The 18,295-nt window shown below is 36.1% G+C and overlaps 1 protein-coding gene across 1 annotated transcript; it reads right to left on the bottom strand.

Moving 5' to 3' along the window:
* Positions 1-734: 734 nt before the first annotated feature.
* LOC130723706 (uncharacterized protein At2g29880-like) lies at positions 735-3,644 on the bottom strand. The gene is made up of 3 exons (XM_057574835.1): positions 3,231-3,644; positions 1,747-2,076; positions 735-1,271 (listed from the first exon to the last, which is right to left on the bottom strand). The coding sequence occupies exons 2-3, from the start codon at positions 2,074-2,076 to the stop codon at positions 735-737; spliced, it is 867 nt and encodes a 288-aa protein (XP_057430818.1). The 5' UTR covers positions 3,231-3,644.
* Positions 3,645-18,295: the final 14,651 nt, after the last annotated feature.

The raw sequence follows: 18,295 nt of genomic DNA on the forward strand, positions 1-18,295 counted from the left end.
TTTCAGGAGTCAAAGCATCTAAAAACACTCACACTCTTGCGTCATTTGCTGTCCCTTCCCAACCAGAATAAACAAATGTGAATAGCATGTCAAAATCACATACTTCCAGAACATTTTGTGTTATCAAGACCTTAGAACAATTCTAAACCATTTGCTTATTGTATGCAATGAGTGTTGAAAGCGGTCGGCAACGAGTCGATGACGCAAGTTATGACACACTATGATCAAGAACATTGCAACTGCTTCTTGCAGGCTCACCTTTTTTCCATCTCTCAAGTTTCCAACATCTCTCAAAGTTTCGCAAAAATTCAGAAACACGGTCTTCTTCATTCTAAAATTATCATAGCATGTAGTTTCATTACCAAGCAAAAATTCTAGAGTATACATCCTTCCAGTCAACTTGGAATTTCTGCATGGTGTTTTACTAATAAAACTCTGCTGGTATTCCATGACCAATGAAGCAATAATAATATCTCCAAAGTCATCCAAATAAGAGTCAGTGCTACTTTCACTTGAACAATCCATAGATTTATCTATAGACATTTTAACCTGCTCAATTAAATAATAATATTAATTATTATCAATAATATGAAAACATTCATATACTAAAAAATAATGTCAACCCATTAAACGCATATCATAGCAATTCAATACTAACAAGGAAACAAAACAAGAAAATCCGATCTTCAATCTCATAAACAAAATAGCATAAAATTAGAATCAATTAAATGATACTACTCAAGAGATGCTAGCCAATCCATTTTCCTAATTGAAGACATTGCTATAAACATTTTTCTCAAATCCTTATTTGTAAACTTCTCCACGGCAATGCTGAAAACTTTTGGGGAAATACCATCCATGGAATCTAATAATTTAATGCATGCGTCTGCAGAAGAATCAACTTCATTTTTATATCTATCTGCCCTTGCATCCATTGCGTTAGACCATTTGGTCACTGCTGATTCTAACACATCCAGCCTTGAATTTTTTGCTTCCTTACGACGACCTTCACTAGAAGTCCCAGTGACTTTTCTCCTTTTACTAACTTCTTGCAGATCCTCTCCATCAACATCAATAACTTTAGAATCAATATGAACACCTTTTGAGAGAAAGTCTTCCTCTATTTCTCTCTCTTCATCGGAGTTTGGTGGCTCTTGAGTAGAAGCTTGACTTAACTTTCCAGTTGCTGTACTAGAATTAAATATCTCACCAAGGATATAATAGTCATGCTCAAATCCATGTTTCTTAAACTGCTTGTAGAATTTTCCTTTCTGAAAAAAAAAGAACAATGATTATATTTCCCAACATGTGTACTCTTGTCCAAATACATAAGAAAAGCAGTAGTAGTTGAGATTATAATTACATGCTCACTTGTTAAAAGAAATAACTACTAAAACAAGTCCATATACATATATTAACTATATACTACTAAATCCAATGATAAGTTTTTACTAAAATTGTACATATACTTGCAGTATATACCACAACTACAAGTCCATATCATTTTTATTTTATAATTAACAAAATTTCATTCGGTTCAAGATAATTGTGTAGCCTACTAGCCTATGCATATATATATATATATATATATATATATATATATATATATATATATATTACAATACAAGAGCAAATTCTTTTTCCTTTTTTAAGAAATTCATCTCTGATTTGTCTTCACAATAAAGCCATTGATAATTGAAGAAGATAATTTAACAATGATAATGATATTCTATAAGTTAAACTTACCTTGTACATCTCTTCCCATACTTCTTCAGGAGAATTCACTTTGTTAGCCTCAGGATCCCATGTAACTCCTGTGCGAGATATCAAAGTTGAAAATTCACGATGTTGAAGGCGTAGCCGATTAAACTTTCCCTTCAGCCTTTCTACACCATCAGGTAGGGGTGCTCCACTTGTCTTTTGCAACTCAATGTTTATTTCTTCCCATATTGTTTTCTTAAATGTAGACCCTTGCAGCTGCCCTTTTTTCACTCGATCATAAATAATATCAATGAATATCTTTGTGTTTTGGGTTGTCCATTCCATGCTCTCCCCCTTCTCAGTTTTTCCTCCCATCTTATGCAAATAATCTCATATTAAGCAAGTAAACTATTAAAGGGCACAAGAGACTCTTACAAGGCAAGTAAAAAAAACAGACCCTGCAGAGCACAATTAAAAGAACACAAGAGACAATATATATGGATGCCATAACATTCAGATTATTGGTACAGCAACTGGAAAAAGTTAATAACCAAATGCAGCCACTAGCTTCAATCCCCAACAAAACAAAAGAAAAGGTAATACATCACACCCCTACTAGTCCCAAAACCAAAAGCCCCACCAAATTTACCATGGTGGAGGCATTCCCAAAAACTGAAAAAGAACCAGCACCTATTATTGGAAAGCCAACTACAAGCAACCAAGATGCAAGCATTCCTACATCAAAGTTGTTCCTACTACAAGTAAACCTTTTTTTTTTGGTAAGCCAAAGTTTAATTACTGCAAATACTATGAGTATTTTAAGCCATGTACAAAGCAAAAACAAGAAAGAAGGAAGAATACTAAAGCTACTACTATCTAGTACTGGTACTGTACAAAGGAAACATAACACCATACCAAAAACAATTCAAATCCCCTACTAATTTAAAAATAGCAGCCACGGGCCCTTACAGAAACAGGAAAAATATGCAACCAGCCAAGTCTCCACATAAAGCCACTAGGTTCTATGGCAAACCCAAGGTTTCAATTGCCTCAGCATCACGTGTTTTTGCATAGCACATATGACATGTATTACTATGAAAAAATATATGTCCAGTTGGTTAATCTGTGGATTCTGTGTTGTATGTTAATTGTTGAAGACACCCTAATATCAGCAGTCAAAGTGGAGCAATTTGCCTGGACATCTTAAAAGACCAGTGGAGCCCAGCATAAAACGCAAACCAGCCAAGGAATAGAGTTCAGAATCAACCAAAAAACATGGGTTTTACATATTTTGAAGGCAGTATAGAGGGTTTAAACATGGATTGAAACACCAAACCGAAAAAACTAGCTCCAAAATCAACCAAAACCCATCAAGTGAAGCACCCAAAATAGAGTAACCAAGAAATAAGGTTCATATCAGATGGCACCCAAAAAAGACATAAAATAGGGTTCACAGTGCAACATGGTGAGAACCCAGTTTCACGTTTCAAAAATTCAAAAAAGAGAAGACAAAAGAGAAGGAGAAGAACCTTGGTTGTGGGATGAAGGAGGTAGCAGAGAAGAACTTGCAGAGGTTAGGGCCGGCACACACTTTCTTCCTTCAGAACAAAAAGAAAAGAAAGAAACCAATTTCATTATAATTACAACCCTGCCACCGCGTGTTTTCATCATTTCGTTTCCGTTTTCATTGAAAATGTGAAAACGACTTTTTTTTATTTTCAAAAGTTGACCCATTTTCGGAAATATTTTCTCTGAAAATATTTTCAAATTTTTAATCAAACACGTTTTCACAACTATTTTCTGTTTTCTTTGAAAATGAAAACAGAAAATGGCCAAAAAAAAAAAAAAGACCTCCATCTTCATCTGCAATTAATCAACAACAAAACCTTTCAACTTATCCTTGCTGATCCAAACAATAAACCCAGAACAATCCTCTGCATATCACCTATTTCTTCTCCACCACTAATCCCTGCTGCAAAACCTTTCACCACCACAAATTCCAATCTGAAATTGCATCAGATTCAAACCCATAACATAAATTCTGGAACCAGAACATAAATTCCAACCAAATGAATACCCAAATTATGGAACCAGAACATAAATTCCAACCAGACCAGAAAGAACAGAGGCCCTAATCCCATCTCAGCCAACAACTTTCGCCGCAGAGCATACCTTTGTCACTGCCGCGCAACCTCGATCCAGCCCACAGTCGAGGTTCAGACCATGGCCGCCGTCGACATAACCGCTCCCTGGCCATGGCATCAAGCACCGCACCTTCTTCACCAACACCATCGAAGCTCGCATCAAGTCTCTCTCCTTGTTGTGCGTCCACCCTTTCCCCGCTTCCCTTTCTCTCGATCTGGTGAAGCACCGACATTTTCTCTCTATTTGGAGACGCACCACCGATTCTCTCGATCTGGATTTGTCTCTCTACGTGTGTGAAGATGAAGGGGAGGACGATGAAGATGTTTAACGGTGGAGGAAAAGGTTGGTTGTGGATGATGGAGGATTCAAGGGAGTTGAGAGTGACGGTGGCTGGGGAAAATTGGGATTAGGGTTCAATACGTTTAATTTCATTCTTTATTTAATTTGGTTTATTTATTTTATTTTATTTTAATTTATTTGCTGATGTGTCAAGCATGGTGGTGTAATTAAAAAAAAAAGAATCGAAATGAGAATATTCCGTTTAAAATTGGAAGTAAGCTAACGGCGGACCTAATTGTCACATCCTATTCTTTGATGTACCAAAATTGCTCCTTTTAAATAAAGGGGACTAAATTTGCACAAGAGGTATAGATGAGGGACGAAAAGTGCAATTAAGCCAAGATAAAATTAAAAGAAATTAAAGTTAAGCTCAAACTAAATTCGTACAGTTCATGGTAGCCATTGAAGCAGATAATGAAATTTCTTTGTTGATTCCTTAGCCAAGCATGAGTGTAGTAGAGAGGTATTTTTATGAAGTTTATTTGGCAGTATAAAAAGCTCAACGAGATTATGGGTGACTATTGTTTACTTTAAATATATGTAGGCTCAAAGAATTAAACTCTTTCCACACAAAGGAGAGAAATAAAGGAATGGGTGCTTTCCTTCACCTCCTGAGCCACCAACAACGAGGACCAGTTTTGAGGACGATGGGGTGGTTTGGCTATCCTTCTTCAACTCCAAATTTCCAGTTTCATTCACTTCACCACTGTACGGGGAAGTCGATTTGCGCTGAATCTACCCCCTCTTCCCTTCGATTCGCACCTGGGTTTGCAGGTTAGGGTTCCAAATTGGTGGTATTTGGGGGTTGGTTGAATATGGGTAAGGGTGTATCCTTGGTGGTTTGAAGGTGGTTGTTTGGTCTGTGTTCTTCAGGATCGCTTCCATGCTTTTCTTCTGCTCCTTGGTGGTTGTTTGATCCTTGGTTGCCGATCCATATTCTGGGTTCTTCTGGGTCTTGCTTCCATGCTTTTCTTCTTCTTCTCTCATAAACTCAGATCCAAACTTAGATTGGGTTGGGGATTTCGGTTGGGGGTGTGGTTCAGGTTAAGGGTGGGGGTGCGGAGTGAGAGGTTTGGGTTTGGATTGGGGTGGGGGGTGGGGTTTCTGTTGACGGTGGTGGTGGGTTTGTTTTTTCGGTGAGTGATGAAGCTCCGGTGGGTTTGTATGGGGGTGGGCTACAACCAACAGGTCTAAGAGATCAAAGAAGGAGAAGAAGTACAAGACAAGAATGATGAAAATGGACCAGTGAAGTGGATGATGAAGATAATTAAGGGTTTTTTTTTTGTTACAGTTCAGATTTATTTTTTCTGTTAAAGAGATAATATTGAAGGGTTTAATTTAGTGATAAAGGTTTTTTCGTTTGTGATTCTGGGTTTTGAGTTTCATGTTTGATTTTGCATCTTAAAATTTCTTGTTAATTGATTTAAGAATGTGTAATTTATGGATGGAGACAACTTTTAATTTCTGAAAATACAAGTTGAGCATGAATTCTTGTTAATTGATTAAGGGTTATATTTGTTTATTAGTTTTATTTTTGTTAATTAAATTAAAACTCCGGCGAGGACCTGAGTTTGTAATAATATATTAAAAACTATTTATATGTAAAAATACATAACACTCTCATAAATTTGTAATAATATATTAAAAAAATTAAAAACTGAAAAAATTGTATTGCCAAAAAAATTCAACTATTTACATTAAATAACAACATTCATCAACTTAAAATTGACTTTTAAAAAATACACTGAAATAGCAATATAAAAATATTAAAAAATGAAATTATTTAATAATAAATCATATGGATAAAATATTTTAAAATTTAAAAATGCCGCTAAAAGGTATTGAATATTAACTATAACATATATGTGCATTATTGAAAAAAATGTTTAAATATATTTTTTATCTATGATATTTAGTAAAAACTACCTGAGGAAGCATAATAGAAAAAAAGATACTCCCTCCGTTCCTATATATAAGTCACAAATAACTAATTCTCTTAGATTAAGAAAAGTAGTTACTAGTAATAAATTTGTAAAAAAAATGATTTATTTTCCTAGATTACCCTTATTTACTTTCTTATGATTTTCTCTCTCCAAATTAATACTTCTAAAGTTTATCATCTCTTTCATATTAAATATGAGGGTGAACTTGGAAAAAATTATTTAATGCTTCCTAGATATTAGAAAGTGACTTATATTTTGTAACAAAAATTTTTCAAAAAATGTGACTTATAATAAGGAACGGAGGGAGTAATATTTTAGGTTTTTTTTGTCAAAATGCTGTTTAAGTTATCACTTATTATCATTCAAAAAGTTAAAATTAATATATTTTTCTTGGTCTTAACATGTCACAGCAAATGACTTTTCAGGTAAAAAGTAAAAAATGATATTAAAACTTATTTCATGACATTAAACAATTATTACTTAACATTCTTTTATTTCATGACATTAAACACTTATTACTTAACATTTTTTTACGTAATTTGATATTTCAAATTAACTTAACAATTTTTCATATTATTAAATAAATAAAAATTTTAATTGTTAAAATTTCTTCTATGCTAATAATTAAATTTGAGTAATATTAATTATTTATACAAAAATAACTATAATAATATTTATTGAAATGTCTTACCACAATTTTTTTTATATTTATAATAAAAAAATTGACAGCAAAAGGAATAATATTATAAGCAACTTGGCGAGCCAAGCAAGGAGGAGAACAAAAGAGGAGTGAAGGTTAGTACATCAAAGAGCTAACCAACACACAAATATAATCAACCCCAAACCCAAAAAGAAAACCTCACCTAGCACAAAACCTTATAAACAGACCCAGAACATGACAGAAGGATCAAAACAGTCAGCTCAACCCCCGAGATCTTATGTTAACCTCAATGCCATGAAGGGCAACCTCATTAGAGCAATCATAGACCATCCCCATACGTTTTCCAATGGCCAGAGCCGCCCTCGCCCTCGTCATCACCCCCCGAGGGCCACTAGGAAGCGGAGAATCCACAACCATCAGTTGGTTACAATGAGGGCTCAAAGTACTCTCCCCAATACCTGCAGAAGAGCAACTCCCAAGCTCCACCACTAACCCCTGTTTCTGCAACTTTTTGGGTCGCCTCCGAGAGCGAGGAGGCACAACCTCTTCCCTAGGGGCATCCCCAACAGCTGCAGCAGAAAGACCTCCACCAAGCTTTCTAGGACGACCTCGACCTCGCCTGAAATGAACCCTACCGGTATCTTCATCCAAAGGAATAAGATCAAATCCATCACTTACAATAGGCGAGCCTAAAGAGCCACACACAGCGGTATCCAAAGAGAGAACATGGGACAGAGAAGGAGGAGAAAAGGTGGAAGCTTGCCCCATCCCTCAAAGACTTTGCAATCTCCCTCACTCTAGCCCGCAAAGATGGTGCCTCCAACAACCATGGCAGAGTCAGCACAGCACCCAAATCAGCGACCATAAGCAAAGGGCGTTGGTCACAAAACCACATAACAGAGCCCTGAATACACTGGCAAACCCCACGCAGAGGAGAAGAAGATAGACAGAACCCAGACAGACTCAGAGCGTGATTTGAAGGACATGGAGGAAGGGGAAAACTGCCACGAAACAGAGATGGACGTAGAAGCTCCACTCCATCATCAACTACCACCGCGTCGGACTGAACGACATAGGTCTCCACCCAAACCTTCTCAGCTGCAGCTTCCGGGAACAGAGTAGCGTCTGGGAACCTAAAAGCCTCAAACCCAGAGCTCTGAACCACCAAAGGACGAAGAAAAAACTCCACCTCAGGAAAAAGAACAGCCGCTGGAACCCTCATAACCTCAACCCTCCCTCTCTCCAACCCAGTGAACAACCTCTCATCCTCCGGCAGCAAAGCACGAACACGCCCCACTCTAGGTTGTCCTGCCACAACATCACACCAGGAGAAGGAGGAAGGGGAATATGGAGCAGTCTTCCTGGAATTCTTCTGCAAATCCGAATTCCCCTGGCTCTCCACAGCACCCACACCAACCCTCGTTGAATTCACGCCACTCACTAACGGAAATCTTGCCACCGTCACCGACAAATGATAACCCCCCACCTTGACGCCGTTGAACCGAGCCACCGCCGCCTCGGCATGAACCCTCGACTGGAAATGCACAAAGCCAAATCAAAACCTACTGCCAATCTTGCAATATCGTTGCACAAACACCTTCCCAATCTTCCCAATTTGAGCAAACATGGCCCTAATCTGAGGGTAGTCTACCGCTTCAGAGATCCCGTCGAAAAGCGTTGAGCTTTCCGGAACAGGCACTTCATTGATGCGCCTCCATTTCTCTTCACACCCATCGACCTCGTCTTCCTCTGCCTCGCCGTCTACTGAAGAAGCTTTGTGACCGTCGTTAACCCCAACCTGGTTGGAAGGTGGCGGCGCAGAAGAGGAAGGCAGCCAAGCCCTAGCAGAAGAGTTTTTCATGAGTTTGCTTCTTTAATGTATATTTACAAATAAAAATTTTAAACTATAATAATTTTTATATAATGTTAAAAAATATTGGAAGTTAACCCGTGCAACGCACGGGTATAATATCTAGTAAACCTTTATAGGGTACTTCTTATTTTATGCCCATTTTAAAGGGTTGTAAGGATTTTGTGTCTTCTTTTTATGGTTTTCACTTATAGTTTGTCCGTCGGTTCGTAAATTTTGTAGCTAATTACTTGGCCAAAAACTCTGCAAAATATCCAAATTTGGTTTAGAATATCCCAATTTAGGCTAAAGGTAGAAGGTAGAATATTACCAAATTAAATAAATTTTAACCCATTGGAAAGCATATATTTCTAACAATAATAAAATTTATTGAAATATTTTGTTCTTCAAAATTTTTAGCAAATAAATATTTTAACATGAACTTTTATATAAATATCTTACTCTAATTAAATATCAACAACACTAACAATGGTTCTTATCTTTACATAATTTTCAGGTACTTTCATTAATAAAAAAATGAGGTTACAAACTAGAAGATCAGATGTTGAAGTTGCTGAGCCAATTTATTTTCAGACTGGATATTAAGCATAGGGAACGAAAACATAGATTTAAAGGCCATATTACCAATGAGTTTTATATGGTAAAGGTGCCCACTTTATCAACTGTGTAATCACATCGAGTCCAATTTTATGCATAACAAATTAATTTTTGTTAATAAAAATAACCTTTAAAACAATTACAAATATTATCAACATGTGGGCATCAGCTTCTATTTCATCAAAATCAATTAAAAAACTCAGAAGCCAATCACATGATCTTCTTCCTAGAATTAATTCTAACTTTACAATTAATTGCAAAAGAGTTTCCAAACATACATATATAATGATATTTTTTTTCTACTTGGACAATGAACTTTATCATGTCTGTTGTTGCTTGAATGATCCCAATTGGTAAAGTGAAAACGACAATCACTAGAGAAAGCAAGACTCCCCACCATGGAAGTTGGAGCTGCTTATAAAAGCTTTCAATACAAATAAAAGAAGCGATAATTGTTGGGATAAAAATGAAGACAAACCATCGTTGTGGGACTGGTTCATATTTCTCCATCAATCTGGTATGAACGTCTTCTTTCAGAAAGTTGTGATAATTGTTGGGATAAAAATGAAGACAACCCATCGTTGTGGGACTAGTTCATATCTCTTCATGAGTCTTGTATGGACATCTTCTTTCAGAGCAGTTTCTTTATGATGTTCACAGCATAAACTCCACTGGATCCAGCATTTGTGAAGATGGTGGTTAGAACATTCCAATTGAATTGACTGGGATTCATGGTGAAAGTCCATTTGGTGAGAGGGATTCTGAATATTTTAGAGGAAAGTTTTGCAGCCATATACTTCCCAACCGCGAGAGAAATAGTCTGAGCTAAGATTAGAGGAACATGTATTGGATTTTCTTTATTGTACGCAAATACTCGTTGACAAGTGGAATGATCACACATGATAACAACCCTAAATGTTAGCGAGGGCTGAGATGGGGCATCTATGGCCGGAGCAATGACTCAGATGTTCTCTCTGGAAGGGCCATCAGTGTCCTTTGTATCATCTACAACATTACACAAACATTTAGCGCTCTAAAATAAATTATGTTTAAAAGTAACTAGCCTCAGCTTATGAGTAAAAATGATTTCGAAATCTGATTAGATATCATAAAACCAAACATGCGATAATTAACATTTAATACTTGAAATAATTCAAATAAAAATCAACCTCTAGAACACATGCAAGAAAACCAGTGGTGATCTCGAACATATTATTTGTATGGGAACAAAATAAAATTTTAGACTTACTGAATTTTTAATCCCTCATCTATCATATGATTAAGTGATTTGATTTTGATTTGTGAGAATTGGATCCATTCCTTACATTTCAGTACAAAATTTAACAAAACTTGCTTAGGTGACATTCATTTAATCACATATATACATCTACATGTATGACATTCAAAGATTAATTTATTTCATTATAAAAGAAATGTCATGTCATCTTCTTCTTCAATCATAATCTTTATCAATCTCCAATTTTTTTTTTACACATAATGAAACAAAAGAGATTGTTTCCAAAGATTTATTTTACTTGGTATAAAGAGATTGTTTCCCTTTCCCACGAAGACGTAGAAAAAACTTAACATAAACAAGTGTCTGCAAATTAAATGCATAAATATTGAAATAAAATAAAAAGAGAAGATGACACATGAGAATGAAATGAAGATACTATAGCATAAAAGAAAAAAGTAAAAGAAATTAAAGTTAAGCTTAAACTAAATACGTACAATTCATGGTAGCCATTGAAGCAGATAATGAAATTTCTTTGTTGATTCCTTAGCTAAGCATAACTGTAGTAGAAAGGCATTTTTATGAAGTTTCTTTAGCAATATAAAAAGCTCAACGAGATTATGGGTCACTATTATTTGCTTTAAATATATGTAGGCTCAAGGAGATTGTAGGGTAAAAACTCCATACATAATCAATCATCAACTTAGAGGCTCAACGAAATTAAAGGCAATATTGACCGACATATTGGGGTTAGTTGAAGGGTGTTGAACAAGTACTAGGCTATCCATAATATTAGCCAGAGCTCAAGAATTCATCAACCACACCCACTTTAGATATCAAGCTAAAAGGGAGGAAGGAAAACTATAACCAATAAACAAGAGTTGTGACAAGCTAAAAATATGCATTCATTGGAGTTCAAGAAGACATTTTGGCCAGGAATGCCTCCTTCTACGCCGGTGGTGTGTGGATAGAGGAGGTTCCTCCTGAGGCAGACTCTCTTGTAACAACGGATATTTTGTCTTCTATGCCCTCAGTTTAATATATGGTTATGTTATGTTTCAAAAAGAAAGACATTATTCTTGTTTAAAAAAAGACATTATATTGAGAAATTAATAAATAAATAAATGTGTGCACGCGTAAAAGGTGATTGGGAATCGGGATGTTACTAAGAAGACATGAAAACAATCCTACTTTAAAGCCAATTAAGGAGTAAAGGAACCAATTAAATAAGTGCAATTGCATTAAGATATTTTTAAATATTTTCAAATAGTTAGAAAATATCATTATATTATTAACTATTTCATTTTAAATACTTAATATATTTGTTATATATAATTAATAATCAATGTTAAATACTTGACATTTGGTGCTTTTTTCGACCTTCTTGCTGCCATGCTCTTATCGAGGTTTCTCTGCGGTTTTGGCCCATGTCTTGGCTCTTGTCTTGGTTTTTTTCCTACATTATTAAGTATTTCTGGCTGATGTAAGAGGCGAAGGTTCAAAGCCAATGCTGGTTCGCTTGGATTGGTGTTGTTGTAATGCTTGCTGGCCCCCTCATGTTGCTGCTGCGTTTTCTTGGGTCTAAAATTTGCTGAAGAGCTTGTTGTTTTCCCTAAAAGCACAATGTGAGATGTTGTTGCTTGTGGTTTTGCGAAGAGAGTTTTGTTGGAGTCTACTCGAAGCTGTTATGCTCATCCTTATTTTCCCTTTGGTGACTCTGAGGGACACATGCTTTCAGTTTAGCTTTAGTTGCTCTGAATGAAGCCTGTCTGTCTCTGTTATGATGTTTTCCAATTGTACTTGTGATTTTGTGTGTGTGTTTTTTTAGGTTACTCCAAGATGGTTGGCGTTTAGTGAACGAGTTTGATTTTAGGTTTCGTTTGGAAAAATAACTTAATTAAGCGTTTATGTGGCGCTTATGACAAATGCTTATTCATACATTATTTTAAAAAAAATTATTGAAATAAATTGAAAATAAGCTATATATAAGCATAACCTTTTTTTTTATAAGCTATCCTAAGTAACTTACGAAAATAAGCTCAAATTAAAACTGTTTTTAATAGGTCATAAACCGTTTGCATAAGCTCTCTCAAACACTGACATAAGAGTTTATTCTATCAGATAATCTCAAATAAGTTCTTCCAAACGGGGTCTAGTATATTTTTAGTGTAAAGATCGAAAATTATCTCTCCATTTTAGAGAGTAACTCGGTTCTATTTCTGATCGGAGCTGAGCTCCAGCCATGTTGTTATGTGTTCATGCAGAGGTTATGTAGCGTGCCAAGTGTATTTTTTATTGATACTTAATTTTCATGTGGATTTATAATTAAATTAAAATATTAATTTAACAAAAAGATTGGAAATCCTTAATTGTGATTTTAGAAGCTCACATCTCAATTAAATAGAATAGCATTTTTTCAACATGTAGGAAGATTTAGAGCATAATCAACATTCCAAATTCATGAATGTTGTTCGCGATGATAGAACATTCAAACCATCATCACCCAGAACTCTAAGAGTCATTTCACCTTTCTTCAACACTCTCCTTTGCACATTATCCAGCATTACCTCCTTCGGAGGTTGAAGCTTTGAGGTTGCCATGGTGGGTATTATTTTCCTAGGTGGTTATTTTTTAAGTCGAGGATTTCCTAGGCGAAATCCATATTCTTGGTGCGTAAAGTAGAAATCCATATTTGCGAAGAAGATTTTCTAGGAAAAATATGTGTTCTAGGATGTTATGGGTTTTTTGGGTATCAATGTTGTTTATGGTTGGGGATGATGGATTTTGTTTGAAAAGCTTAAACAAATCATGGTTTAGTAATTTTTTTTTTTGAAAATCATGGTTTAGTAATTGAAAGGCTAGTTTTTTCGGCATATTTTTTTTTCTGATGATGAGATGTAGACTTTTTTTTTTAACTGGGATAAGGGTTTCAAAAATTAGAGATTAATAATATTTTCATTTCTAATTGATATTTATTCATTAATTTAATTATTAGTTCTACATTTGGAAATTAAATTTTAATATCCACAAATGCATATATCACAAAATAAACATTATAAAGTGTTGTTAACGTCATTTATATAATTTTCAAAAAACCAAATGGCCTTAAGTCGTTAGTTTTTTTTATAATAAAAACTGTAGTTTTCATTTAATATATATGAGAGGTAGCGTATTAACGTTTTGGGTTTTGATACAATAGGCCCAATTCCACAACCCATACAGGCTGTAGCTTTTTTTTGTCAACTTTTACATATGAAAGCATGTAAGTTTATGGAATCCCTCTTCCTGTTCCACAACCCCCATTCAGCCATATCCCTCTTCTTGTTCTTTCATTCCACCATTCACAAAAGTTAAATATTAGTCATAAAATGAAACTATCCTTCATGGTAAGACAGAGGGAGTGATTTTTTAGAAGAGCTTACAAGAAAAGAGAAGAGTTTCTTTCTATGATTTTTTACTTTTTTTTTATTGCAGGTTAGACAAAACGCAGTTGCCTAGCAACTTTTTCAATGAACCGGTAAATCGCCGGTTTTTACCAATTTTCCTGGTTCAACTCTAGGTTTTCATTTGACCTGTTATAGAGGTAGTCCAGACCGGTGCCTATTCCAGCTCCCAGTTAAATCGGTCCAACTGGTCGGTCCAATTCAGTTTTCATAACATTGCTCTTGATAATACTTTTGACCTTCACCACACAGGATCAAAATTGCGTTAAAAAAATTACTTTTATATTAACTAACTCTAGCTGTTGATGGTAATTTGAAATATGTTTCTGATTTGTTTCTTGACAATTTGCAGGTGTCGAATAGAGAGCTAATTGAACTTGTTTTTTGGCTCCCCACTACCAAGTCGATCTTGAAGATCCCTCTTTCAAGGGTGGCCCGAGTTGATGAGCTATTTTGGCCAAGCACAACGAATGGTCTATACTCAACCAAAGCTGGTTATTCTTTTATCCGCCAGAAGAGGGCTCGTGATGGTGCGTCTTCTCCACAAACCAACAAGCTCCTATGAAGTTTTGGAAGTCACTTTGGCATGCTTCGGTACTCCCTCGTTGCAAAGAGTTGGTGTGGAAAGCTTCCCTTGGAATTCTTTCAGTTCGTCATGTTCTCTGGGTGTGTAGTGTAGATGTGGAGGACCTCTGTCCATTCTGCAATGATGCTTCAGAAGCTCCAGGTCATGTGCTTTTTACTTGCCCAATAGTATCGCGGTGGAAATCCATATTCTTGGTGCGTAAAGTAGAAATCCATATTTGCGAAGAAGATTTTCTAGGAAAAATATGTGTTCTAGGATGTTATGGGTTTTTTGGGTATCAATGTTGTTTATGGTTGGGGATGATGGATTTTGTTTGAAAAGCTTAAACAAATCATGGTTTAGTAATTTTTTTTTTTGAAAATCATGGTTTAGTAATTGAAAGGCTAGTTTTTTCGGCATATTTTTTTTTCTGATGATGAGATGTAGACTTTTTTTTTTAACTGGGATAAGGGTTTCAAAAATTAGAGATTAATAATATTTTCATTTCTAATTGATATTTATTCATTAATTTAATTATTAGTTCTACATTTGGAAATTAAATTTTAATATCCACAAATGCATATATCACAAAATAAACATTATAAAGTGTTGTTAACGTCATTTATATAATTTTCAAAAAACCAAATGGCCTTAAGTCGTTAGTTTTTTTTATAATAAAAACTGTAGTTTTCATTTAATATATATGAGAGGTAGCGTATTAACGTTTTGGGTTTTGATACAATAGGCCCAATTCCACAACCCATACAGGCTGTAGCTTTTTTTTGTCAACTTTTACATATGAAAGCATGTAAGTTTATGGAATCCCTCTTCCTGTTCCACAACCCCCATTCAGCCATATCCCTCTTCTTGTTCTTTCATTCCACCATTCACAAAAGTTAAATATTAGTCATAAAATGAAACTATCCTTCATGGTAAGACAGAGGGAGTGATTTTTTAGAAGAGCTTACAAGAAAAGAGAAGAGTTTCTTTCTATGATTTTTTACTTTTTTTTTATTGCAGGTTAGACAAAACGCAGTTGCCTAGCAACTTTTTCAATGAACCGGTAAATCGCCGGTTTTTACCAATTTTCCTGGTTCAACTCTAGGTTTTCATTTGACCTGTTATAGAGGTAGTCCAGACCGGTGCCTATTCCAGCTCCCAGTTAAATCGGTCCAACTGGTCGGTCCAATTCAGTTTTCATAACATTGCTCTTGATAATACTTTTGACCTTCACCACACAGGATCAAAATTGCGTTAAAAAAATTACTTTTATATTAACTAACTCTAGCTGTTGATGGTAATTTGAAATATGTTTCTGATTTGTTTCTTGACAATTTGCAGGTGTCGAATAGAGAGCTAATTGAACTTGTTTTTTGGCTCCCCACTACCAAGTCGATCTTGAAGATCCCTCTTTCAAGGGTGGCCCGAGTTGATGAGCTATTTTGGCCAAGCACAACGAATGGTCTATACTCAACCAAAGCTGGTTATTCTTTTATCCGCCAGAAGAGGGCTCGTGATGGTGCGTCTTCTCCACAAACCAACAAGCTCCTATGAAGTTTTGGAAGTCACTTTGGCATGCTTCGGTACTCCCTCGTTGCAAAGAGTTGGTGTGGAAAGCTTCCCTTGGAATTCTTTCAGTTCGTCATGTTCTCTGGGTGTGTAGTGTAGATGTGGAGGACCTCTGTCCATTCTGCAATGATGCTTCAGAAGCTCCAGGTCATGTGCTTTTTACTTGCCCAATAGTATCGCGGTGGTGATTTGCTTCGTCTTGTGGATTGCGGGTGCAACTTGATAGCTCCGTCCAAGATGTCTTGTAGAGTTGTTTTGCGTTGAATGATCTTGTTATTGCCAGTATGTGCATAACCTCTATGTATGTTATATGGGAGGCCCGAAACAGACTTAATTTTCAGGATGGCACTCCCTCAATTGAGGGGCTTCTCGAGGGACCCAAGCTCTCTGTGTTGTCCGGACCAAGAACCACCGTCCTGCTGGTCACGAGTTGTTGTCGCATTGGCGCCGTCCCGGGGTGGAGTTGATCAAACTAAATTTCGATGCTTCATTTGTGGTGCGTGGCGTTGCGGGGTTCGGTTGCATAGCGAGGAACCACCATGGAGAAGTCATGGCTGCATCATCAGCACACCACGTGGAGGTTTCATCATCTTTACTTGCACAAACTTTTGCTTTCAAGCGGACCATTTCTTTGGCTTTGGATCTTTGTTTTCATAACATATGTGTGGAGACAGATTTCTTGCAGTTGTATGAGGCTTGGAATAGACATTTACAGGGTAGTTCTTATTTTGAGTCCATTTTGAAGGATATTAAGGATTTTTTGTTTTCTTTTTATGGTTTCACATGTCGTTTGTTCGTCGTCTGAAAATTCTGTGGCTGATTACTTGGCCAAGAGTTGTGCAAAATATCCCAATATGGTTTGGATTGAAGAAGTTCTTCTGGACTGTGTTTCTCTTGTTGAGTCGGATGTAATTGCCACTTTGACCACTTAATTTCTCTTAACATATTTATCTAGTTTTAAAAATACTAAATGTATTTTTCAAAAAAAAAATACTAAATGTATTACTTAATATATATATATATATATATATATATATATATATATATATATATATATATAGGGTTAAGCATCATATTAGTCTCTGTCTTTGTGTCGCCGTCTAATCTAAGTCCATCGCCGGAAAAATTATTGTAAATGGTCCTCATTTTTTAAATTTTTTTGGAGCGGATCCTTGCCGGAGGTCGGATCTCCGGCGAGTGCTTAAATGACACGCTGACTCGGTTTAATGAGGTGACGTTGATTATTAAAAATAAAATAAAAATTTACAAGTCTTAAATTTTAATTTAATTAACAAAAATAAAACTAATTAACAAATATAACCCTGAATCAATTAACAAGAATTCATGCTCAACTTGTATTTCCAGAAATTAGAAGTTGTCTCCATCCAGAAATTACACATTCTTAAATCAATTAACAAGAAATTTTAAGATGCAAAATCAAACATGAAACTCAAAACCCAGAATCACAAACGAAAAAACCTTTATCACTAAATTAAACCCTTCAATATTATCTCTTTAACAGAAAAAATAAATCTGAACTGTAACAAAAAAAAAACCCTTAATTATCTTCATCATCCACTTCACTGGTCCATTTTCATCATTCTTGTCTTGTACTTCTTCTCCTTCTTTGATCTCTTAGACCTGTTGGCTGTAGCCCACCCCCATACAAACCCACCGGAGCTTCATCACTCACCGAAAAAACAAACCCACCACCACCGTCAACAGAAACCCCACCCCCCACCCCAATCCAAACCCAAACCTCTCACTCCGCACCCCCACCCTTAACCTGAACCACACCCCCAACCGAAATCCCCAACCCAATCTAAGTTTGGATCTGAGTTTATGAGAGAAGAAGAAGAAAAGCATGGAAGCAAGACCCAGAAGAACCCAGAATATGGATCGGCAACCAAGGATCAAACAACCACCAAGGAGCAGAAGAAAAGCATGGAAGCGATCCTGAAGAACACAGACCAAACAACCACCTTCAAACCACCAAGGATACACCCTTACCCATATTCAACCAACCCCCAAATACCACCAATTTGGAACCCTAACCTGCAAACCCAGGTGCGAATCGAAGGGAAGAGGGGGTAGATTCAGCGCAAATCGACTTCCCCGTACAGTGGTGAAGTGAATGAAACTGGAAATTTGGAGTTGAAGAAGGATAGTCAAACCACCCCATCGTCCTCAAAACTGGTCCTCGTTGTTGGTGGCTCAGGAGGTGAAGG

The sequence above is a fragment of the Lotus japonicus genome, chromosome 1 (genome assembly GCF_012489685.1).
Source record: "Lotus japonicus ecotype B-129 chromosome 1, LjGifu_v1.2".
Lineage (NCBI taxonomy): Eukaryota > Viridiplantae > Streptophyta > Magnoliopsida > Fabales > Fabaceae > Lotus > Lotus japonicus.